Source organism: Pollicipes pollicipes, unplaced genomic scaffold (genome assembly GCF_011947565.3).
Source record: "Pollicipes pollicipes isolate AB1234 unplaced genomic scaffold, Ppol_2.1 Scaffold_4740;HRSCAF=5597_pilon_pilon_pilon, whole genome shotgun sequence".
NCBI lineage: Eukaryota > Metazoa > Arthropoda > Thecostraca > Pollicipedomorpha > Pollicipedidae > Pollicipes > Pollicipes pollicipes.
The window spans coordinates 6,854,861-6,879,805 of NW_023596545.1; the positions used below are offsets into that span (position 1 = coordinate 6,854,861).

Sequence of the window (24,945 nt, forward strand, 5' to 3'; positions counted from 1 at the left end):
ATCTCGTTACCCTCGCCATCCCACAGCCCCAGGGGTCGGGCCACGCGCCAGCCGGGCCTCCGCGGCCCACCCACCGCTGTCACTCCATCACACTCCATCCCCGCTCAAGCCCCTAGTGTGGGTGGCTTCAAGGGAGCATCTCGTTACCCTCGCCATCCCACAGCCGCACGCGTCTGGCCACGCGCCAGCCGGGCCGCTGCGGCCACCCACCGCTGCCTGGACTCGACGCTGACGGCGAGCACGCGGTTGACGTGGATCATGGGCTGCGAGAGCAGGCGCCAGGTGAGCGGGTTCAGCAGGGACGAGGCGTAGCGCCACTCCAGCTCGATGGCCGTCGGCTCGCCGGTGAACGACACCGGCGTCAGCGAGCTGTAGTCCTGGCCCGGTTCGAAGAACATGTCGCTGCAATGACCGGCACCAACGACGCAACATGTCAGCGTCGTCCGACCGCGCCAGGCGCTCAGTCAGGCCGTTGGAGCTTCGCGGGATCGGGAGATGGCCGAGGGTGGTGTCATTGCTTGACGAGATGCGGTAGATATACTATGCGTGGAATAGACCATGGTGATCTAGTAATCCATAATCGTTCGAGGCCCCACGAAGCAGCATGATATCTTTTGAGTAGAACTGTGAGGTGCCACGTTCTTCAAGTGACAAATTGATGGAACAAAGTCCAAATCGCCTGTACTGTAGTGACTTACAACTATACGCCACCGAAAACCAGTTAGCTTCGACAGCAGGATTTCGTCTGCATTGTTTCTATAAGATGTCTAACTAGTTTTCAGTACAGTAGCTCAACCTCATATCAACACAAATGGTGCACACCATGATACATGCGATCGCATGTGCTACGTGCATAATTATCATTCCCGCGGTCATCGCGCTGCGTCAGCCAGCTGCTGCGTCGTCGTAGCCGGAGGCCGTCACGGTCCTGCCTGCGGCGGGGCTGCGAGGACCTCCGTAGCGCTTACCCCTGGCTGAAGCGATGCCAGGCGCTGCTGTTCTTGGCGCTGTGGAAGCGGACGCTGAGGGTGCCCATGTCGCCGCCGTGCCGGACCGCCGCCGGGATGTCCGACAGCGAGACGGTGACGCGGATGTGACGCCCTGCGCGCGGGGTCACACCCACCGACGTCATGGAGAGGCGTCACACGGGCCAGGGGCGTCAGAGCGGAAGGGATCACGTACATAACAGGGATCACGTACAGAACGCACAGATCACGGTCATGGTGACAGGGGACCACAGCAAGAGGGAATGTCGCAGTGAGAAGAGGTCACAGCGAGAGGACGTCGCAACAAGAGATCACAGCGAGAGAGGTCAATGTGAGAGGAAGTCGCAGCGAGAGGAGGTCACAGAGAGAGCCACCGCGAGGGGTCACAGCGAAAGGCGGTCAAAGCGAGAGGAGGCCACGGTGAAAAGAGGTCACAGCGAGAGGAGGTCAAAGCAAGAGGAAGTCACAGCGAGAGGGATCCACAGCGAGAGGTCAAGGCAAGAGGAGTTCACGGTGAAATGAGGTCACGGCGAGAGATCAGAGTGGTCGGGTTTGTCACGAGAGTATCTTTAAGGACGTTCACTATTTTGTAACATCAATGTTCTGTGGCTGAGGTGTTGTGATGTAGCAAGTGCGCGGCAAAACTAAGCTGATCTGCAGGCTTGGCGGACGGTCAGGTGGACCGTTCCAGCGTTAAAGGAGCCGCTGAAATTGTGCTCTGTCATCCGGCATTGCCAGCGGCATCAGCGACAGCGGCTGAGCGCAGTGGCGTGGAGAGCGGAAGGCGAGGATTTCCAGTCCCGAGTCACACCGCTAGCAGCGGCGCGCCCCCCCCCCCCCTCGGAGTGTTCCGCCCGGACCCCGACCTTGGTCTCCCTGGAGGACCGCTCCGCCGGCCGCCCACGGTCACTCACTGCAGAAAGGGACCGCGTTGCCGGTCATCAGGTAGAAGGTGCGGCCGACGGGCGGCGGCACCAGCCCCAGCAGGTCAAGCGGCGGCTGACTCAGCTGGCGGATCTTGGCCCGGTCGAGCGGCGTCAGGTGGCGGTCCGCGTGGTAGCCCAGCCGGTGGCAGTTGCCGTGGTCCGGGGAGCAAATGCCGCACTCACCCTGCGCGAACTTGTCGTAGCTGCGGGCACGGTGCGGCGGTCAGCGGTACCACTCAGCGGGACCGCGCTCGTGGGAAGGATCAGCAACGACCAGCTGAACGGTCACGGTGGGTCGGCACTGTTATAGGGCATAGCCTGGGACTGGAGAGCTCATGTAGCCGATCCATGACGCGCTACAGTATTTTCAAATCCGGTGGCCTCATTAACGTTGGTGATTTGATGATTCAACACACATGGCATTTTAAAGCCGGGGAGGCCTGGAGAGACGCCTGGAGAGACCTGGGCCAGAACAGGTAGCTTGGTTCATTGCTTCCGATTTAAATTGCGCGCAGTGGAGGGAGGGGCGGACCTCGCCACCCCCGCTGTCTGCCATCAAGAGAACTGCAGAAGATAACGCAATACGAAGACATACATCTCTGAGATACTTCCTTAAGCGGCACAACCATTGAATACAGTTTCCATTTACCTAGGGTCAGATATGAAAGTCAGACCAAGGTCGAAACGAACCTGTTTCATAACTCTAGACCTTGCTGTATGGGGTGGTTTGTGGTGCTCATTTCAAAGTGATTGATGACAGGAACCGCATTGCACATTTGCCATGGAGTTCTTAATGGTCACAACAGGTCACTGACCTAGAATGACCTAGGTGAACTTGTTGTTTTTAGATGTATAATGCTGAGTGTAATATTTGTCGTTTATTCAAATGTAAAACTCAAAGCAGTCTTCTATGATTTTGGTCATCATGACCTTCAACATGTCAAACAACGTCACTGACCTGAAATGATCATGTGACCTTTTGCTTAGAATAGTTATCTAAATTCTGGGGAACTTTATTAACCAACTTTGAGTTTGACCTTGTTTGACCTTATTTTTCTCGGTCATCACCTAGGAACCTCAAACTTTGATCAAGTGAGTTCGCGTACCGGCCAACACGCGCTGTAAATTCAATGTCTCTAGTTCTCTTAGTTCCTGAGATTTCAGGGGGTCAAACTGACCCCCACCCGAGCGAAGGGTATCCAAGCGGCACAAGCGGGCGCGTGTTAAGTGCCACCTGAGGTGAACTTAAGTTAGGGCTGTTGACATGATATTACGATTGCAATAGAAATGCAACATTGACCTCATCCCCACCCCAGGCAGGCAGCGCGGCCCCTCTGACCTGTCGCACTCAACAGCCATGAAGCCACACTGGCGTTGATGGACTCGGTGAAGAACTCGTACGCCCGCAGGTGGTTGCAGCCGATTGAAGCGCCTCAGGCCTGCGAGCGGACACGGGGGTGGCAACCGGTGAGTTAGTGCCTCCGGGGTCGACAGGCCGGCGCCGACCCAGTGACCGACATGGACGCTCGCTGACTCATTCACTGCAATCTGTCACCATGTCACTTCTCCATGATGCAGTTCTCATGGGCGTGCATGACGTACAGCAGTCGATTGCGCCCTCTAAACTCCAAATCATCATCATCATCCATGATGCAGGCTAGCCGTTGGTGGTTGAGAGACTGAGTTTGCAGTGAGTAGCACAGTCATCTCATGATAATCCACCCCATCCGTTGCCCCGCCGCTTTGCAAATGCCGAACCCATCCAATATCCAGGCCGATGCGCCACAGAAGCATATATCTTCCAACTACCTGACCCCATCAACTAAGCACTTAATATCAAATCCCGAATGCGGCCGCATGTGGAGGCGCATTTTCTGACCGCGTGGTGTACCAATAGATTTGTAATCCGACCCCAATCGGCTTCCTGCCGTTCCTTGGTGCTGCCTAAGACTTGAGCCGGATCCAACCCTTGGTCACGTCGTCGGACGCTTTTCCTGGTCTCGTCTAGTCAATCCATGGCTTAATCCTAAATCCATAGATTCATAGAATTCCAGGACAAACTCTATAACTATGTGATCGGAGCGCCGCATGCTCACGAAACAAAAACATTGCACTCGTCGTCTTCGCCCGGTGCGAACTCGTTCGGTGGTTGGAAGAAACGTCCAACCTTGCGCGCGCACCAAAACATCGCTGACAAAGAGAGCGCGTTCACGGGCTGTAGGCACCAGCCGCCCGCATCGGCATTGGAACCAGCTCAGTCTGGCCAGCCGTACCGTAGATGAGGCTGCCCTCCTCCTTCTTGATGGCGTCGAAGACGCTGGTGCCGCAGCCCGGCTGCTTCTTGCCACCGTTCGGGAAGAAGTCCATGTGACCGATCGGCTGCAGCAGTCCCAGGCCTGCGGACAGCAGCACATGTGCGTTTTTATGCCTCAGCCCCTGTTGCGTATATAATAAATACAGACGACTGGCATGTTATTGGCCACGTGAGGGCATGCAGTGCTGAGGTCGGACGGGTCAAGGCTGAGATATTGCCCGAAGAAGTCTGCATTATATCAATATGATCGTCGTAAACAAAAGTGTTCAATTCAGACGTTGAAACATCGACTTTGCTTGGAAATATCGTATAAAATATTGTAATATCGTGGTAGGTGACGACTTAAAATCACAAGCCAATAATACTATGAACAGAGTAGGGGCATTCAAATACAGATGAGGCCAGGTAAAACGAACGCATCGTTTCGCTATTGCTGAGGCGCTAAACAAAAATCCACGTTAGCCATTGCTCTCTGCCATCGGTTTTGCAGAGATCCTAATCATATCAAATTACACATATAATCAATAAATTAATGAACAGCCCCGCAAACCTGGTCCAACGAGGTCCAATGTCGTCACTTATCTGCCTTTCCCGTTAAACGAGCGCACCGACAGTCAAAACCAAATACGTAGAATCCACTGAAACGCTGCTAATGCGTTGATCATTCTTCGGACGATTATTGCTAATTGTGCTATCAACACTGAACTCGTATGGCACAAATTAAACTTAAATCAAGTTGAGATGTGGAAATTCACGTCAGATGAGTTTGTAAAGGTCGGACCGGCTGACGTGCTAAGCTTCTCACAGACCGTTAACAGTGCAGAGAGCTCACCAACTACGCATCAAAGGGAAATGCCAGTAGCAAAACGGCCTATTCACTCGTTTCTCGGGAACTGTGAGAGGAGAAATTGACTTAGAGTGACGAGCTCAGCGCGAAACGCGTCGAAGAACTCCCGACACCAGTGGATCCGATCCGAGCCCATGACACATCGCAGGCAGTACCCGCCTCGGCCCCCCCAATTCGCCACACCGTGCGAGCTGGGGTGCTGGGGAGAGACAGTGCCACGCATGGAAGCAAAGCGCGGCGGTGGATCGATAGCGCGAGAGAAACCATACGAGACCCCCAGCGCGCTGTCAACACGCTAGAAACACCGCACCAGTGGCAGTCTGTGGCAAGGCCCCGAATCCTTTGCGTCTTGGGTGCCAGAAGCAACCCAATGAAGGCACGACTCACGCCACCATCCAAAGTACCGGAAAAAGCCATATCGAAGTCCTGCCTCGAGTGCGGCACACGCCCGAATCCGACCAGGCCCGCTTCACATCGGCTGGTTCATAAGCACCGGAAACCCATTTCCGTTCCGGATACTGGATATCCCCCCCGCCCCCCCCCCCCTGTCACGAGGCCCTGAACAAGTTAACCACGGCGTCTCGTATCTCGGGCGCAACGAGCTGCCGAGCCTGACGCAAACAACGGACGCCATACCCGTTCCAGCTGGAGCCCACCACGCGCTGATCACCGCCGGCGGACACGACTTCCGCACAGCTGGTCACGGTCAGATAACTGATGAGCTGTTCATCGACGCGCGCGGATGTGAAGGTTATCAGCTTAGGACACTGGCGTCTGCTCTCTCGGTGCCGAGGCAACGGCCACCGACGCCGGCCGCTGCCGTCTGGGGCCTTACGCCCGAGATGAGAGGGCCGCTGTCGGTATGGATGACGTCGACGAAGCCGGCGTCCGTGGGGTCGAGTCGCACCACCGGGTCGGTGTTCTCGAAGTGCGGCTCTGCCGGGTCCAGGCCAGTGATCCTGCCCAGCCGCACGCCACGCTGCTGCAGGAACACGCCCACGTAGCCGGCCAGGTGGGCGCCCAGGCTGTGGCCGATCACGTGAACCTGCTCGGGCGGCGTGTCGAAAAGCTTCTGCGGGGGGGGGGGCACGAGCCAGGTCAGCGGGGGAACACGGAGATCGGCCCCACCCACGTCTTCGAATCACACTCTCCTCTCTCATAGGCCCCAGTGATGGAACGGGGTCAATGGGGCACGGTTTGAACTGGTTCACGCACTGCATGCCCCCGCCTATGAGGCCCGACCGATGCAGGACAGAGACGATACACGTCCATGCCCCGCTCCGCGAGGCGGCAGGCCACCACGGCTGATAGTTCTCTAGAACATCTGAGGAGATTCCGGCAGGAGGAGTTGCCGCGTCTGATGGCACTGGCACTGGACACCCGACTCGGCCTTCAGCAGGCGGATGAAGTTGCCGACGACGGCGCCCACCAGCCGTATGTTGGCCACCGCCTGGGTGTAGGGCGGTCCGGGAGCCGCCCACCCAGTCCACCACCTACCACGTTCATGGGCTCAAACTCCCAGCAGCGCCGCAACCATCCTCTGCAACGGCGCCGGCAACGTGTCACGCTGCCGGCCGTCTCCACGCGTATTGTTGTTCGGCAGCTGTGCCATTGTCATTACATATACAATTATACACACAAAATAGACACGCTGTAGATATGTGTAAATATACCGATGCATTATATATATATTCTATATATATATATATATATATATATATATATATATGTGTGTGTGGGTGTGTGGGTGTGTGGTGTGTGTGTGTGGGTGTGTGTGTGTGTGTGTGTGTGTGGTGTGTGTGTGTGTGTGTGTGTGTGTGTGGTGTGTGTTGTGTGTGTGTGTGTGTGTGTGTGGTGTGGTGTGTGTGTGTGTGTGTGTGTGTGTGTGTGTGGTGTGTGTGGGTGTGTGTGTGTGTTTGTGTGGTGTGTTTGTGTGTGTGGTGTGTGTGTGTGTGTGTGTGTGTGGTGTGTGTGTGGTGTGTGTGGTGTGTGTGTGTGTGTTGTTGGGTGTGTGTGTGTGGTGTGTGTGTGTGGGGTGTGTGTGTGTGTGTGTGTGTGTGTGTGGTGTGTGTGGGTGTGTGTTGTGTGTTGTGTGTGTGTGTGTGTGTGTTGTTGTGTGTGTGTGTGTGTGTGTGTGTGTGTGTGTGTGTGTGTGTGTGTGGTGTGTGTTGTGGTGTGTGTGTGGGTGGTGTGTGTGTGTGTGGTGTGTGTGTGTGTGTGTGTGTGAAGTGTGGTGTGTGTGTGTGGTTGTGGTGTGTAGTGTGTGTGTGGTGTGTGTGGGGTGTGTGTGTGTGTGTGTGTGGGTGGTGGGGTGGGTGTGTGTAGTGTGTGTGTGTGTGTTGTGTGGGTGGGTGGTTGTGTGTGTGGGTGTGTGTGTGTGTGTGTGGGTGTGGGTGTGTGGGGTGGGGGGTGGGGTGTGGTGGGGTGGTGGGTGGTGTGGGGGGGTTGGTGTGCGTTGCGTGGTGTGCGTGTGTGCATGCGTGCGTGCGTGCGTGCCTGCGTGCGTGCGTGACGTGCCTGCGTGGGTGTGCGTGCGTACGTGTGTGCGTGCGTGTGTGCGTGCTGTGCGCGCGTGCGTGTTTTTGTGCGTGCGTACGTTCGAAATGTAATCAGAAGGACCACAAAGCAAAGCTAAGGTTTCTATGGTGTGGATTGCGTACATTAGATATACCTTAAGATATACCCTAATATGTAATAATACCTTAATCCAGCGTTTCTCGCCCGAGTCCAGATAGCCGTGCACCAGGAACTTCACCGGCTTGCCCGCCATGAACGATGACGTCCCAATGGACAGGATGTCGTCGTACATACGCTGAAATAACACAGGCGTCGAGACGGGCAGTGTGATTGACGCTGATAAGGTTATTGCGTGGCGTGAGAGACCGGGATGCTTGTTAACTGAAAGTTGATAGCACGTTAGCAGTAAAGCGGGTGTTGCAAACCGGAGACATCATGTAGCGTACAGCTCTCATTACACGAAGATCACTTCGCATACAGATGCTAAGCAAGACGGTAGCAGATGAGAAGGCTAACGTCCTTGGGCGTTTGCCTTACCTCACACTCGGTAGGGTTGTTAGTGGTGTAGAGGCAGAACTTGACGTTGATGGCCTTAGGTGACTGCGGCAGGACGCTGATTGGTCGAGAGAGTGAAATCCACTCCTTGGTGATAGCAAAGCAGCCGTATATGCCGTAACATTTCTTGACAAGCGCTGAAATAGTCCCCGCTCTTAAGCAGTCTAAACACAAAATGATACCTGGATAAGACAGTAGTATTAGCCTTATTCCTCGGAAAAAAGGACAATGGAGATACAGTTAAGTTGATATTTCGGCAACATGCCGTTATCAAAACCATGGCATAAGTGTTATTGTTTTATATTTAAAACACGCATCTTCTGCTATTGTTTCGATAAAGGCATGTTGCCGAAATATCAACCAAACTAGATCTCCATTCTCCAGTTTTTTCCCGAGGAATAAGGCCAATACTACAGTCTGACCTCTGTGCATAATGTTCCTCACTAGCGCACTGAACAACTTACAAAATTTGACCACTTCGGTGTGCTTCGTGTGCATTGTGATCCTATGAAAGCCAGGGGTGGGGTCTTGGATGTTAAGCTGACGACCTGACTTGCATTTTCGACAGCATGGGCTGCTTAGTCCCACGTTGCTGCACTCTGTTTTGTTGATTCGTAGGAAAGTGCTCCTCGCACCACAACTAGACAAAACAGCCATGAGGTGAAAAATGACCTTCTGAATCAAGCAAGCTACTTGAGGAGTGATCTAAATGTGCGTTCAGCAAACTTCTAAACGGCTCAGCATTCACCGATGCTGTCATGGTGTCCAGTGGAGGGCTGAGTTCAGAGCAACTGCCACGACTGTGTCTCTCGGTCTGCAGCCTCGGGGAGTCAAACTGGCACGGCTGCGTCTCCTGGCCCACAGGCTCGGGGAGCCAAACTGGCACGGTTGCGTCTCCTGGCCTGCAGGCTCGAGGAGCTGAACTGGCACGGCTGCGTCTCCTGGCCTGCAGGCTGGGTGAGCTGGACTGGCACGGCTGAGCCTGCCGCCTCCTGTGTGGTCCGCGGGTGGGGGACGCAGCGCCGGCTGCCGCGGCGGTGTGCGGGCCCGGGCCCGGGTACTGACCTGTGGTCTCGTTGTCGCCCAGCGGCACGGTGCGGGCGGCGGCGCGCGGCGCCGGCTGGCACCCAGCCACGCCCAGAAGCGTCACGCAGCAAAACACCACCAGGCCGGGGAGCGCCGCCGCCACCATCGCAGCGGCAGCCGCCTGTCGCACACAGACGTCACAGACCGTCACGTCAAGTCACAGACACGCCATCGACCGTCACATCTTGAGTCGGCGCACCAGGTGAGCACGCGGCAGCGGTGCTACTAGTGCCATCAGGAGCGTGCGCGAGTATGGTGAAGAAATACATGCGCGCAACAATGAGCCCATGCACCGCTTTTTTCACCGAAATCCAACGCTATTGTGACCGTACTCGATTTTTTCGGGATATCGCCAAGGTGATCTTCCAGTTCGAAAACAGCGCGTGGTCAAAACCTAATGAATGGTTAAAAAAGCATATTACTTCCAACTTATTGACTCGCACTGATTCGATACCAGCGTTACAAGGTGTGGTACCACTTTTGCAGCTCCTTTCAGCATAAAAGCGCTTGAATATGTGCAAAACCTTATAAGGTGCAATGACGCATATGTTTGAAACTACGATATGTCATAACCCACCAACAAACCCTTCATCTTTTCACTAATCTGTTTCACGCAGCAGGCGACATTTGTTGTAGGTCAGCGGTCTCGACAGACGAGGGGTGCGCACTGATGATTCAAAATCGATAGCGATAGGTTTGTAGACACACCCCTGGCATTTGAGACCAAACCATGTGTCATACATAGACGACTAACCATATCCAAACTTAGAAAGACCACCTGACTAACACAAATGATTTACCAATCTATCCTGAGTCAATAACTCCCATTTTGTGATTTGAAACTGATGTATAGGAGGGATGTTGCTGGAGTTTTTCCGCTTAGTCGTCCTGCACGGCTTAACGTTTGACACCATATGACAGTCTAAACGAAATGTAGAGCGATCACTCAAAAGTGTCACTTTCTAAATCGGTGGGGCGGGGGATGGGGCTGGGTCAATAAAGCTGACCAAACCCTTCCTCAAATTCAGATTTCTCTGCGGATTTCAGCCACTTTGCTTTACGTCCCTGATGACAAAATCCAAATAAAAAAGAGCATTTGGTCGGTTTTAAAGTTGTTTTGATGTTGAGAAATAAGTTCCCATTTAAAGCCGTCATGATAGTGTTAATCATCCTATCTTATGATGATATTGATCGGGACGAGCATAAGTACCTAGTGTAGCAGTGTTTTCGAAGTTTCCTGAATTTCATGGGCCCAGTACTCTGATTTTGCTGATATGCATTGCGGGGCTTAGAAAAATCATTCTCAGTGACGCCCTCGCGTGCACTGCCGCGAACATACAAAAGTAGTGTCATTACGTACCACATTCTAGAGTGGCGTCCGTTTTGCGGTGATCAAGATTTTGCGGACCAGAATAGTGCTATAAAGTAGTGATACCTATGAAATTCAAACGGGGTCGCGTAAACCGCTTTGGCAATACCGATACGGATGACCGAACATGGCGTCGCTGAATGACCTCTGGGAGAAGGGGCAACGTCCCACATCGAGACATGTACGACACACCATATCCAACGAACCCCGAGAAGGTGGGTGGAAGGTGGTGGAAGGTGGAAAGGTGGAAATCGCAAGAGGATGCCATTTCACTCCTAGTGTCCACCCACCCTTCTTCCCCCACTCTTGGTTCACAACGTATCCCCGCGACGCTCCGTTTAACTGGGGCAAGTTTCATGCATCAGCCAGGAGTGGGCTGGAGCGCCTGTCGGTGAGGCCCTGTCCGAGCGCCGAGCACACACTCCGTTCAGGGCCCCTATGCAGGCTGGGTCTCCTCGGATGGACCCGCATGTGCATGTAGCCTTGCTCCACTATTATCCATCTCCTTCATCTCACAGCTCTGAAGTGGTTATGACTGGCCGAAAGCACTCTAATCCAATCAAACCAAACCCTCCAAACTACTGGTGACCTTCCGTAGCTCACGACGTCTTATTCATTTCATCATCTGCGTCATGCATGATTCTTCACTCATTCATCACTTCACTTGCAACTCCGTGCGGGCGGTTTCGTACTGCACGCTGATGTCACGGGCCGCCCAGCGGCCGCCGCGGGTCACGCGTGCCCGGCCCGGTCGGCCTGGCGGTCACGAGAGCCGACCCTGTGTCAGCGCTCCTCCCGCCGCCTGGCACGGCCGGCGCCGCCGCCCGACTCGCCGCCATCAACGCCGCCCGGCGTGTCGCAAACACGTGACTGACCGAAAAAAGATCATGCGTCGGTTGCTACATACTTTGGGCCGCTATCACTTTCACCGAAATGCGGTGACAGGGCAGCTGCCGGCGCGCGAAAGAGTCTTCTCCTGAGGTGGGTGTTAGCCAACGGCCTTTGGGCAGAGTCCTTGTCACAATTTCAGCGCCCATAGAATTGCTCCTGTGAATGGTTATTTTTAGTATGTCAGCGGAATGGTGTTTTTGGATAAGCTTGTTAGTGTCCAGGGTATGTCTTACCAGACGTGTGGCTACGCAAGCCGACCAGATGAGGTGAGGTTCCCTCGCTTTTCCTTCCTATCTGGTGCCAACGGCCCAGCCGAAGTTGCGAAACACTAACAACTCTTGGCACTGACAAAAATCGGAACAGAAAACTGTCTTCCATACTTCTCAATCGGTCCAAAATCAGAAAATCTATCGTACCCAAATAAGGACCACCAACTTTCCTATTAATGTTTGCATCCCTTCCAGATTCAAAAAATATCTGTTGCTCACTGTGTGTGGTCACAGGTCTGAAGTAATGAACCATTTCATCCTCTTTTGCCAACTTTCTCGACACCTCAGACGCAATCACTCTGCTATCACGTCACGCAAGTGTAAGGTCCCCGTATTAATAAATTTTTAAACACGAACAGCATGCACGCATTCATGCACGGAATAAAAAACAACAGCGAGGATGGTCGGGTGCTCGCGATGGGCTTTCAGGATCACATCATCACAGCATCAATGCTGCGGAATGAGGCGGAGGGGGTGGCAGTGGTGGCGACTGGCGCTGCGGCGAATATCATGTCCGCGGCTGTCTTCTTCTATTTTTTCTTTGGGGAGGTGTTCAGATTCAAGTGCTATGGCTCATGCACCAATCCTTTGTTTAAAACATTTTTATCGTGCTGCTTGTCGCATTGTCAAATGTAATGAAAAACAAAAACGAGCATATCTTACATGCAACATCACTATATAGCATTATCACATTTTCTACAGCTATAAATATAGCCATTATCCAAGGCGCGTCTAGTCTCAGAAATGTTGTGTCAATCAATTTGCATTGCTTTCGCAGCATTATTATCGCACAAGTGCGACGCAAGCGAGTGGCAAATTAAATGGCTGTCAATTTTTTATTCGGGTTCGGGGTCAAATTAATCGGCCGCAACCATAAGCTGTCTGAGAATCATTGTCAGCAAAAATCCAGATGACCTGGAATAAACCGGCAATGGTCCATGTTGCCCACCGCTTGACCCCTTGGCTTGTGTACCAAGCATGTAGCATGTCTCCCACTTCAGCTGTTTCCTTGGCAACTGCGGGCCCCATTCCAAGTGCCAGTAGGTCAGCTGATACACATGAGGAGGCCCCCGGGAGGCCCGACAGACTTGAGGCCACCACGTGACGCGGGCTGACAACGCCAGCGCCCGATAGTGGTACCGACCGCTCCCCTCCCCTCCCCTCCAAGCGCTTTTTACACCAACAAGTACCACCCAGAGCCGGCGCCTGCCAGCACGGGCCGGTCACCACCTGGAGACAGGGGCCGGGACGGGGCCGAGCGCGGCGTCAGCTGGGGCGCCAGCTGGTCCGTCCAGTCGCCCTTGGCCGGCCCCGTCCGGCGCCGGGCGGCCTTCCAAGGCCGGTCACAGCGGGGCGGCCACATTCCGGCCCACGGAAACGGGGCCAGCGAGACTCTGATATCACCCGGGCCTTCCACGGCCCGCGCGGGCGTGACCAGCCATTGTTGCTGAACGTTCGCCACTTTTTGACGCTCATGGTCACCAGATGCGGTTAGGTTCACGGCCAGAGGGTTGCTCTGTCGTATTTTTTGTGCCTAGATTCTACTCACTGGTGTGTGCTACATAGACGTAAGGCAGACACCACCGCAGCAGCTGCTCCGTACAGCGCATGGAGAACAAACAGCAATGGTCTCGGTCTCTCGGTTAACTAACGCTTTCATCCTCCCTCCCCGAGAGTAAAATGACTCCATTTTCGTAGTTCGTTCGGTAGTACGTACAGCACATGCTTGGCTGGGTTTTCTGAAAATGATTTAGAATGATCATGTTGCCGCCCAGGCGAGAGATTGCCGAATTGGAGCGGACTTTGTGGCTGATGCGAGCCCAAATGCATTCAGTTAACAAATACCTGTCCCATAACATACGGAGGTTCCACACGGCAAGACTCTGACAAACCGGACACATGCTTAAACTTATACGTCTGGCACGATTTCGGATGATAACAGCAAAGCCGGCGAAACGAGCTGAGAGGGCTAAAGTGGTGTCAAGGAAGGAGCTACGCAGAGAGCGGGTTTCACGGAGCCGGGCGGACACAGAGCCGGAGCCGGGCGGACACGAAGTTGGGAGCACACGGAGACGGGCGGATACGAAGCCGGTCGCACACGGAGTTGGCGGATACGGAGTTGAGAAGACACAGCGCGAGGTGGACACAGAAACCGGAAGAACTCCTCCGTCGTGACCATGAACATGACATTGTTACTGACCAACGAAAACAAACACAGAATGGCCATATCCGTGCCGAAGGAGACGCGCATGAGGAAATACAACGCCCGGCTTGTCTTCCCTAGCCCTGAATCCTGCGTCTGGGTAAAAGTAAAAACAAATTCACCTGTTTCACGTTGACATGAATATGAAGGGTGCGAGAAAGAGAGAGAGAGAGAGAGAGAGAAAAAAAAAGAAGAGAGAGACCTATAGAGACCTATATACCCTAGAGAGACCTGTACCTATATGTATATACATATATATATATATATATATATATATACATCTAGGTACATATACATATCTATCTTTATCTCTCTCTCTCTCTCTCTCTCTCTCTCTCTCTCTCTCTCTCTCTCTCTCTCTCTCTCTCTCTCTCTCTCTCTCTCTCTCTCTCTCTCTCTCTCTCTCTCTCTCTCTCTCTCTCTCTCTCTCTCTCTCTCTCTCTCTCTCTCTCTCTCTCTCCTCTCTCTCTCTCTCTCTCTCTCTCTCTCTCTCTCTCTCTCTCTCTCTCTTATATCTGTCTATCTGCCATTTCATGTTCATCATTTCTCGATGAGTGGCACAGATATAATATATATATATATATATATATATATATATATATATATATATATATTGTCTGTGCGAAGCGACACATCGAAAATTGATGAACCTGACATAGAAGTCCTATGACTACAGCTTTAATGCAAAACTGTTGTGCGGGCGAGAAATGGCATAGGTGTTCTTGATAACCAAGCGCCTATCATTTAAATCGTCAATCAATGTGGTCCAGTCATGTCCGATACGCGTCTAGCATTTAGGTATCCTCGCGCCAACTGAACCGGGACAAAATATTTCGGAATCCATGCCGTGCATGGTCTTAGGAAATAGTCCAAGGTCACAGCTCACCGAGCGGCGGGGAAAAGGGCTAGCAGTGGATAAGCTGTCCCAAGGGCGAGCGGTGGAGGCTTGTCCCAAGGGCGAGCGGGTGGTAGCGGCGGCCACCAAGTGCGAGCGGTGGTAGCTGTCCGAAGGGCGAGCGGTGGTAGCGGGTCACAGGGCGAGCGGTGGTAGGCTGTCCCAAGGGGCGAAGCGGTGGTAGCTGTCCCAAGAGCGAGCACTGATAGTTGTCCCAAGGTCTGGTAGCTGTCCAAGGGCGAGCGGTGGTAGCTGTCCCAAGGGCGAGCGGTGGCTGTCCCAAGGGCGAGCGGTGGTAGCTGTCCTAAGGGCGAGCGGTGGTACCTGTCCCAAGGGCGAGCGGTGGTAGCGGTCCCAAGGGCGAGCGGTGGTAGCGGTCACAAGGGCGAGCGGTGGTAGCTGTCCGAGGGCGAGCGGTGGTAGCGGTCACAAGGGCGGGCGGTGGAAGCTGTCTCAAGGGAAGCCTTGAAGAAAAACTGCACTAGCCTCATGGAATGCACGGTAAACATAAAGCAGGCAGATCTTCAAATCCCCCCCCCCCAGCGTTTGGAGGTCATCGGTACTACAACCATGTGCAAAATGTACAGGGCAGCTTACACGGTAGCGTAAAGAAGAAAACGTCAGCTGTGCGGCGAATTCAGCGCAAGATTGTACTGAATCGGAAGGCTATGATGTCGAGAGATATCGCGAAATAGAGATGCATCTTACGCCAGTAAAAAACGGGAACTAGAACTAGGTAGAAATCCTGATCAGGCTACACCAATCGAACCACGGTGCTGTCATGCGAAAAACAGATCAGTTTTGTCTAGGCGCACCACCTAAGCAAGAGAATCCGTTGTGTGATTTCCACGTGCACGCGAGCCGACCCTACGTTATTCGCGTGCCGGACATTTAGCTTCTCCGGTTCCTGAATGCATAGTGAAATGTAAATTGTCATTCATCGGCTACAGTTGGATTGGAAAGCATGATAAAGCGAGGGCATGAATACCAGCAGAATGACGTCCATGCATTGCATTCCAACTACTGGTACTCCGGCCGCATTAGTACATTGCGAATTTTACACTTGTCTGAAGCAGACCTTACCGTTTGCTTTAAATTCAATTCGTATAGGTGCAAATGGTATAACGGGTTTGCTACTGATATGCGATCTTTCGGATCACAGATCAGCAGCGCCCGTACCGCAGCCTGCCGTCGCCCGGCGCTGCCCAGATCGGCCGCTTCCGGCTTGTGGCCGCGCCTTCCGGGGCTCTTCCGCACAACACCCAGCCACCTGCGGCCTTCAGTAGCGGCGCCGCGCCTCGGGGTGCCCCTCCGTCGCAGCACTCACCGGGACGGGCGGCTGTGTGGTCCCCGCAGCGCCCTGCTGGCAGCTACACCGGCGCGGCGGCGCGCGGGCGGGCGGCCGCCCGCCGGAAGGCGCCTGTTTATGCCGCCTGGTGTCGGCGTCACACCATTGGTCACGCCACAGTCGTGTGTTTATCGGAGATGTCCGGGCAGCGTGACCCAGCCCTGCCAGTGCGGCGGCCGCGCCGCGCCAAAGTTGGCATCACCAGTGCTGCGTTTACGTCGAGAGAGCGTGGCGCGAGCTGGCTGGGGCTCTGTGTACTGTGTGGATGGTTTACCAGCATTGTCTGGGGTTAATGACATCGAGTCACATGTTTCTGCCTGGGTACGTCACAACCGCGGGTGCGGAATGAAGTGCGGCAGTTGTGGCGGAACGCAACACGCCCCCGTTCAGTGATGTGGCACGACTGAACACCCTCCTTTTGACGGCAGCTCATCCCGACTGCCTCTCAGTATCCCCAGTCTCGAACAAACCACCCCCTCACCACAGCACGCTCAGTCTAGAACAAGCCACATCCTCCCCACTGCTGTACTCCCAGTCATTATGATTGAAAAAAGGGTGCCGCATTTGCTATTGTATGCTGCTGATATGTTTGACATCCGAGCCTTTGCTGGAAGATTAGTGCAGCAAGCCGAACGAGAGTCATTCCATCGATAAAAAACAGATTAATTGTGTTGTGTCTGTCCGCGTAAGAGGAGAATCTTCCAAAGAGTGCTGAGTGGTATTTCATTGATATACATATTGTATAGATGCCTCTATTGGTATTTCAGTCGGTCTTATATATTAGCTATGGTATCAAAAGGCTTCATTAAGGAGGCAAATAAAGTTACGCTACTTCAACCGAACTTTGATTTATGGTCGTAAGCCATGCTTCATCATCTCGGAGAAGAGGGCGGTACCAATGGGGGCGTGTTAGCGTCGACCCACCCGGAGCTTGGTCAGCCCGCTGACTAGAAGATTGGCCAACGTGTCTCTTGAAGCGAGTACCTCTCCGTTCCCCATTCTGCCAAAGCAAATCCCAACGTACGCCTCAACCCAATGTGATGTTTCACTTCCGAGATAGTAAATAGGTTTCGAGCGGCCGAAAGTTATATGAATTCCCATTGGCCTGTTTTTGACAGGTTGATGGTGATTTTCACTATAACATATCATGCTGCGAACCATCCCAGGCTTTAAGTAGCTTGCTTAATTACATTCGATCTGACATACGCCACATTCTGATCATAAATTGGGGACATCAGCGGACCAAACATTCCCACTCACACCCGTCCTACCTATTCGCGTGGGAAAAGAAAGTCAGCGAGCGTACATCTCCATAGCACTCACAGCCGAAGACGGCTATCGACCAGTCACGCTACTGGACTGCAGACAAGACTTTCTCAGGTCGGAGGCATTCTCAGGACTTGCTGCGCCGCGTTTGTGCCATGGAGTTGGCGTGATGCTGATGCCTGAGACACGTGCCGCCTACCATCTGGCGCCGCGTAGCACGCGCGTCGTAGACTTTGTTCCCGCTTCAGCTGCCGCTGGCGCTTTGTGTCGTGATAGACCGATCCCTGGTGAGCAGAGCCGAGCCAGCTCGGCCGTAACGGAGCGGCGCGTGGCCGGAACAGAAAGCTGCGACTGACGTCACTGGGAAGACGTCACGCAGCTGCCGTGGCGAGGCGAAGTCGGGCAACAACACACATTGCTGGCGAGCACTGCAGTGACGGAGTGAAGAGCAATGGTATGCTGCAGTATGCAGCGAGTGTAACTGGCACCAAGGGCGTGTTTATTATAACATATGTGGGGTGCAGGCAAGTGAAAATAAGCGAAGTAACAAAAACTACCCCGGTCTGTTACGGAGCATCCAATTTCTCCACGGAACTAGCCCACATCCGTTTCAAAATCAGGTGTCGGAGAGTTGGGAGGGGGTCTGGAGCTTTAACAACCGAATACGAAACTGCACCTCTAATTGGTTAGAGGTTACTGGTCGTTTCCGCCCCAGTTGGTCCGACCATCAGTAGATTGGTTCTGCTCTCTATCCATTTGCCATTTATTATCCATTGCCATTCTGCTCTCTATCCATTTGTCATACAATACCCCAACTACGCTCGTTAAGCCAGTGCCAACCTTTACCCAATCTTCAAACTGACTGGCAGTTCTAACCAGGGGGTACAGAAATAACTAGAGGTTAGTAAACTGTAGCCTCCAGTTAGCTTTGCCAGCTTGTTTGAAGATTGAGTAAAGGTTGGCGCTGGCTTAAGGAGCGTAGTTGGTGTATGACACATGGATAGAGAGCGGCCTGGTGGAACCATTCGACTGATAACCAGACCAACTGGGGCGGAAACGACCAGTAAACTTCGAGACGGCTTGATGGCTATGAGTGAGAAGGCCACGACCCGCGGCGGCACGAACGGTCATGAATTCGTGCCGCAATGCTGTCTGTGGCTAACCGGTTTTTGTGACAGCAGCTAGCTGGCAGCCGGCTTTGTGACGAAGGCTTAGTTTCGTGGATTGTACGAACTTACGCACCCGGATTGGCGTCACACGAACTTTTAGGCTAAAAGCGACTGGTCAAACCAGCACGTTCTATGAATCAATACATTGGGAATCGCGAGATCAATCAAAATTGGTGGTCTCCGTTAGTTTGCCTATACAACGCAGATGAAGTGATAGGGACCGTATTTGTGTCTGCCTCATGTACCTGGGCTCGCCTAGGCAGTAATGACTAGTGCCACCTCATTGATTTTATGGCTTTTACTTTTCAACATTCTTTCTTCTTTTGGTTACTGAGTAGAGCATGTGCCCCTATAATTACCTGATGAACCCATGAACAAAATATATTTACAAAGCTCTTCGTAAATTCCCCCAAATTTGCCGATTCCCTGGGAATTTCTCAACGCTTTGCCAGTAACTGTAATTGGCAGTACGTAATTTATTTTAATGTTACTTAGTAATTACGCTTCGGCTAAACGAGAAATTGTTTCCCAGAAAACGGCGTCAATCACGACTGATATCTCGCACACCGGCTACATATTACGCAATCTTGCTCGCCTGTGAAAGTCTGGTGAATGTACGTTAGCACGAAAAAGCCGCTCAGAACTCAGACTATGGTCAGAGAGGTTAGATGCGAATGTGAAGTATGTATGTGCGAATAGAAAAACGAAAAACTTCTAGTATGGCATCTTTAAGACTTCTATTGACTTCTATATGAAAGACTTCTATTAAGACTTCAATTATGGCATCGATTTCGCGCAAGTGCGAATCTCTAGTTGTGGCTGAAAGGTAAAGGAATGGATTCATGCATACCAGATCCACGATTTACATCGGTGCGGATGCGTTTAACGGAAACACGGCAGGCTAGCCGGTCTGACTAGTCGTCCCCTGCGGTGAGTAGACTGATCGGCAGCTAGCCGGAAACTGGCCTTCGGCCCGGAAAGATCAGCTGTTGATCCCAAAATATCCTAATGACAGCTGAGAATGTAGCTATGTAGAGGGCACTTGCTGACTGGGTCATGCACCATGTGGCGATCATGCATTGAACGGACATTGCTGAGAGCAATTTTATGTTGACATTTGAAAGACTGTTATGACGCTGCCCCAAACTGCTTCCCAAGCGTCAACTGCTGCAAAATTCTTCCGTATGCGCTGGGATAAATGTTGAGCTTTACAATGACCCTGACGGCAAATACTTTACATCAACAGCGCCCTGCCAAACTCCGCGTAAGCGTGCTTATAACTTCTATAAGTTATCTCTCAAACACTGCCACAGTCCTATGCATGCCGAACTGGGACGAAGCTGCCCATACTAATTACGGCCCTGTGCGTCATGGCATATGGTTGCGTACACCAATAAACTTGTAGCTGCGCGTACTGGCACGCACGCTTCAAGTCAGGGCCACTCGGCTATTCCGCTTCGTCATCGCATCACCCGATCCAGTCTAATTACGGCAGCGGGCAGCGTCTTCTACTTCCTCCACCGCACTGTCGAGCTGGAAGGGCTAACGTCTCCGACGCGCAGCAAGCTGGCATCGTTGTCGGAGCCGATGGGACGGCGGCGCGTCGGCGAGCGGCCGTTGACCTGGTGCGACACTCGTGGGGAGGCCGGCGGCGGCGCGGAAAACCGGTCCTTTACGACCTCCAAGACGCCACGAAACCGGGTTACTGGAGACACCGCGGGGCTGTGCTGGCGCCGACGCCGGCGCTAGACACCGCTCACGCTGGTCCACGGCTGGTGGTGAGGTTCCGCTCACAGTGGCCCGCTACTTGTGGCGACGCTGTGCCGACATCAGCCTTCTGTTGGTGGCGAGGTTTTGCTCGCAATGGTTCGCCGCTGGTCGTGCGGTCCTGCTCAAAATGGTCCACTGCTAGTGGCGGGGTTTCGCTCACGATGGTCCACTGTTGGTGGCGAGGCTCTGCCGATGTGGTCTACTGTGGTGGTGAGGCTCTACCGATGTCGATCCACTGTTGGTGGTCAGGCTCCGCCGATGTTGGTCCACTGTTGGTGGTGCGGCTCTTCCGATGTTGGTCTTCTGTTGGTGGTGAGGCTCTACCGATGTCGATCCACTTTTGGTGGTCAGGCTCCGCCGATGTTGGTCCACTGTTGGTGGTGCGGCTCTTCCGATGTTGGTCTACTGTTGGTGGTGAGGATCTACCGATGTCGATCCACTGTTGGTGGTCAGGCTCCGCCGATGTTGGTCCACTGTTGGTGGTGAGGCTCCGCCGATGTTGGTCCACTGTTGGTGGTGAGGCTCTGCCGATGTCGGTCCAATGTTGGCGGTGATGCTCCGCCGATGTTGGTCCACTGTTGGTGGTGAGGCTCCGCCGATGTTGGTCCACTGTTGGTGGTGAGGCTCCGCCGATGTTGGTCCACTGTTGGTGGTGAGGCTCTCGATGTCGGTCCAATGTTGGCGTGTGATGCTCTGCCGATGTCGGTCCATGGCGGTGATGCTCCGCCGATGTTGGTCCACTGTTGGTGGTGAGGCTCTTCCGATGTTGGTCTACTGTTGGTGGTGAGGATCTACCGATGTCGATCCACTGTTGGTGGTCAGGCTCCGCCGATGTTGGTCCACTGTTGGTGGTCAGGCTCCGCCGATGTTGGTCCACTGTTGGTGGTGAGGCTCTGCCGATGTCGGTCCAATGTTGGCGGTGATGCTCCGCCGATGTTGGTCCACTGTTGGTGGTGAGGCTCCGCCGATGTTGGTCCACTGTTGGTGGTGAGGCTCTCCGATGTCGGTCCATGTTGGTGGTGAGGCTCTGCCGATGTCGGTCCAATGTTGGCGGTGATGCTCCGCCGTGTTGGTCCACTGTTGGTGGTGCGGCTCCGATGTTGGTCTACTGTTGGTGGTGAGGATCTACCGATGTCGATCCACTGTTGGTGGTCAGGCTCCGCCGATGTTGGTCCACTGTTGGTGGTGAGGCTCCGCCGATGTTGGTCCACTGTTGGTGGTGAGGCTCTGCCGATGTTGGTCCACTGTTGGTGGTGATGCTCCGCCGATGTTGGTCCATGTTGGTGGTGATGCTCGCCGATGTTGGTCCACTGTTGGCGGTGTGCTCCGCCGATGTTGGTCCACTGTTGGTGGTGAGGCTCCGCCGATGTTGGTCCACTGTTGGTGGTGAGGCTCTGCCGATGTTGGTCCACTGTTGGTGGTGAGGCTCCGCCGATGTTGGTCCACTGTTGGTGGTCAGGCTCTGCCGATGTTGGTCCACTGTTGGTGGTGAGGCTCCGCCCACAGTGGGCCGCTACTGGTGGTACTGCTGTGACGGCCTTGGTTCACCATCCAGAGGAAGGATACGTTGGAATCATTGCCTATTTGCACGTAGCCGGCTGCTTAAAGCGAAGAACCACCCACAAATGAGTTGTCTTTAATGGTATCTGGTTACTATTATCAAACAATTATATGCAGGGTATCAGTACTTTCTGTCGCGTATAACTGGACGGCATAGACGATGACCTATGTTGTGGGCGCTGTGCACTACGAGTTCAAATTTCTCATGTTCAGGATACGATCTTCAATATACCAGAAGGACGTTAAGGGGCTAAACAACGCTCCTATTGATGGTGCTCAGTATGTCGAGATGTCCTCATGCTTAAGAGTGACAAGGGTTCTCTGACCGTTTGAGTACTGTCAATATGATTGTTGTTTAGCACTACCGAAAAACCCTTGTCGCCCCTGAGGATAAGCATAGCTCGAAACATTGAGTAGCGTCATTATAATCCTTGTTCACTACAACGGTACAGTGACGGTCGTTAACTCAACGAAAGAACTCAATGCATAATGTCGAAAAATCATGCGCCGAAGGCCTGCATTTCTTATATCAAGGGCACTATGCACCAACAGCTGTTGTGTTGATATCTAGACTGAAGCTGATTCGAAAAATGCTGGTGCGACCTGCAACCGTGGCGCTTGCAACCTGCGACTTGTGCGACCTGCAACCCGTGCAACCAAGCTTCGGCAGCTCAGGACCGGCCCGGGCACGGAGAGAGCCGGCCCTCCTGTCTGCCGCGAGACGCGTGTGCGCTCACGACGATCGTAGTGGCCTTTATCAGCTGAGTGTCTTCACCAGCCGCGGAGTGTAAGTGGTGAACAGCGCCCTCCCTTATTTGCACGTGAGTCAGAAGCACGCCACATAAAATGTCCGGCTCGCCAGCGTTTCCGAGGACTCAAACATCAATGAAGCATCGTCAGTGTTTTCGAGCTCTCCATCAAGTAACTGTTTCAACTTGGGATGCGTAATTGTATCTCAACAAAAAGAGGGAGTACAGGAATCTGGAAACTGGCTTTTCGCCTCTGCGACGAGATGATCCACCAGGATGTCCCGAGCGATCGGCGTTTTGTTCAGCTCACTCCAGCGCTGGTAATTTTAATGGGGAAACTGATGTAGAATAATAAGGTTTGATTCAAGAATGCCAACGGTGGTGAATTGGGAGCTGATCCAAAGGCTGTATTCATGTATGGTGAATGGCATCTCCCACATCCAAATCAGCTGGAACTTAGATTTGATGCACGCGTGTGCCGTGCCACCATAGCTCTAATATATTATGCTTTTTGAAGTATGCCCCAAATGTGGAACACTGCATTTAAGGAAAATATTGTCGGTCCAGCAACAAGTGGGTAAGACATTCATTTCACCGCTGACTCCTGCCTTGTAGGAGAGCAATGTTGGGTACTACTTCGATCGGTAGTGTTTTTGGAGACAGGGCAGCCGATTTAGAGCATGAAAAATAGTTTATTTTTTCCTTGAAGCTGGGCACAAGGGTCATGTCAAAAAAAATTTACTAAGCTGTAAGTAGGGACTGGCTTATCACACACAGATGAGTCTAGTGTTAAGCTCAACACTGTAAGACCATTTGCCACCTCCAAACGACAGCAATACAGCTTGTCAGGCAGACCTATCGCAGGTTATTGCACACCTTTACGCAAAGACCCGGCTTACGGGTTTTTCATCACAAATTCACTTTGATTCCGGTTGCTGAAGGACGTTTCACAACCAGTGTACGAAAAGGACGCCGAATATACTATTGCTTGCTGAGTTGGCTGCTTAACTTGCATATCAGATCTGGGGCATCTCGAGTAACGAGGTTAGATAAACGTTGGGCAGCAGCATTTATAATGTGACACTCCTGGGAATGGCCTACATGAAGCTTCTAAAGGAGCGGTCATGGCATTGAAGCCCAAGAGAACGAGTTTGAGTGCATGCAACAAAGCACGTTTCGCGCATCTGTAGACGGCTTGCGCGTACACTGGCTACTGTTACTCAACAGCCAGCATACAAAGTATTCTTGAACCCGGTTGGTTAAGACAAGACGTCCCACAGTAATCATTCGCAACGCGCCGAGCGAACGGGTTAGAGCAACGCTGTCGATATCAAGACGTACTGCGCTACAGACCAAAACATCGCTGCCATAACACTAACAAAAGCGTGATCACCTACCACATTTGCTGCGACATGTTCCACTTCCGCCGACTAGCAGTCCTTGACCTATGACATGGAGCAGGTGCCGTCGTCTCCACCCCCGCCCGGCCCTCCCCCACCTGCCGCCGCACGCGCACAACTGTCGCCGGCGCACCGTCCGCCGCAGCCGAGGCAGCCCCACATCCAGGGGAACGCGACCAAGCGGTGCCTGCCCGTCTGCTAGTGTCGCTCGGCCGTCGCTGGCCGGAGTGCCCTGGAGCAGGTGCAGCCGCCGTTTACATTCTCGTGAGAGCGGCCGAAAACAACTGCCGGATCGTCCATGGCGCCGTCCGTCCGACCGCTCCTCGCTTCCCGGGGCTTTAGGCGTACAACGCGGGCGGGTTCGACGAAGCAGCCGGCGCGTATGAAAATACCGGCAGCAGACGCCCGCAGCGTGTGTGTATTTACCTTGTCGAAGTGAGAGGGTCGTCGGAATCAACGATCTCGCTTAAGATAAATGAGGGTGAGAACTAAATTGCCATCGACCCAGGCTTGCACCATCATATGACGAGACGTAATCGCCGATTCCGTTAGTCTCGGTGCTGACCGTTCTTGGCCAAGATAATCTGACTATTCGTTCCGCTGTTTCTGTGGTGTTTAAGTTGACAGCTGTTATGACGTTCATCACAGCATATCGAGCAAAACAGCATGAATGCAGGTTTAAAGGTAGTCTTTCACCACTAAAATTCACCCATCAGGCTAATTTCAAATACGTGATGCCACACATTACCAAAGGAATGAAAGTTTTTGGCCAAAAAATCTTTTTTTATTAACAATCACCAAGCAATGCATCCGATCCGACTGGAC

The 24,945-nt window shown here is 53.2% G+C and overlaps 1 protein-coding gene across 1 annotated transcript in view; it reads right to left on the bottom strand.

Annotated features, from left to right (window-relative positions):
- LOC119098957 (pancreatic triacylglycerol lipase-like) overlaps window positions 1-24,200 on the bottom strand; it is a 27,881-nt gene extending 3,681 nt beyond the window's left edge. The window contains 13 exon segments of the mRNA XM_037222010.1: window positions 170-402; window positions 969-1,101; window positions 1,901-2,115; window positions 3,252-3,285; window positions 3,288-3,344; window positions 4,186-4,310; window positions 5,910-6,145; window positions 6,464-6,541; window positions 6,543-6,566; window positions 7,775-7,885; window positions 8,128-8,282; window positions 9,211-9,352; window positions 24,118-24,200. Of these exon segments, the coding sequence (XP_037077905.1) occupies window positions 170-402; window positions 969-1,101; window positions 1,901-2,115; window positions 3,252-3,285; window positions 3,288-3,344; window positions 4,186-4,310; window positions 5,910-6,145; window positions 6,464-6,541; window positions 6,543-6,566; window positions 7,775-7,885; window positions 8,128-8,282; window positions 9,211-9,337 (1,528 nt within the window). The 5' untranslated portion in view covers window positions 9,338-9,352; window positions 24,118-24,200.
- Window positions 24,201-24,945: the final 745 nt, after the last annotated feature.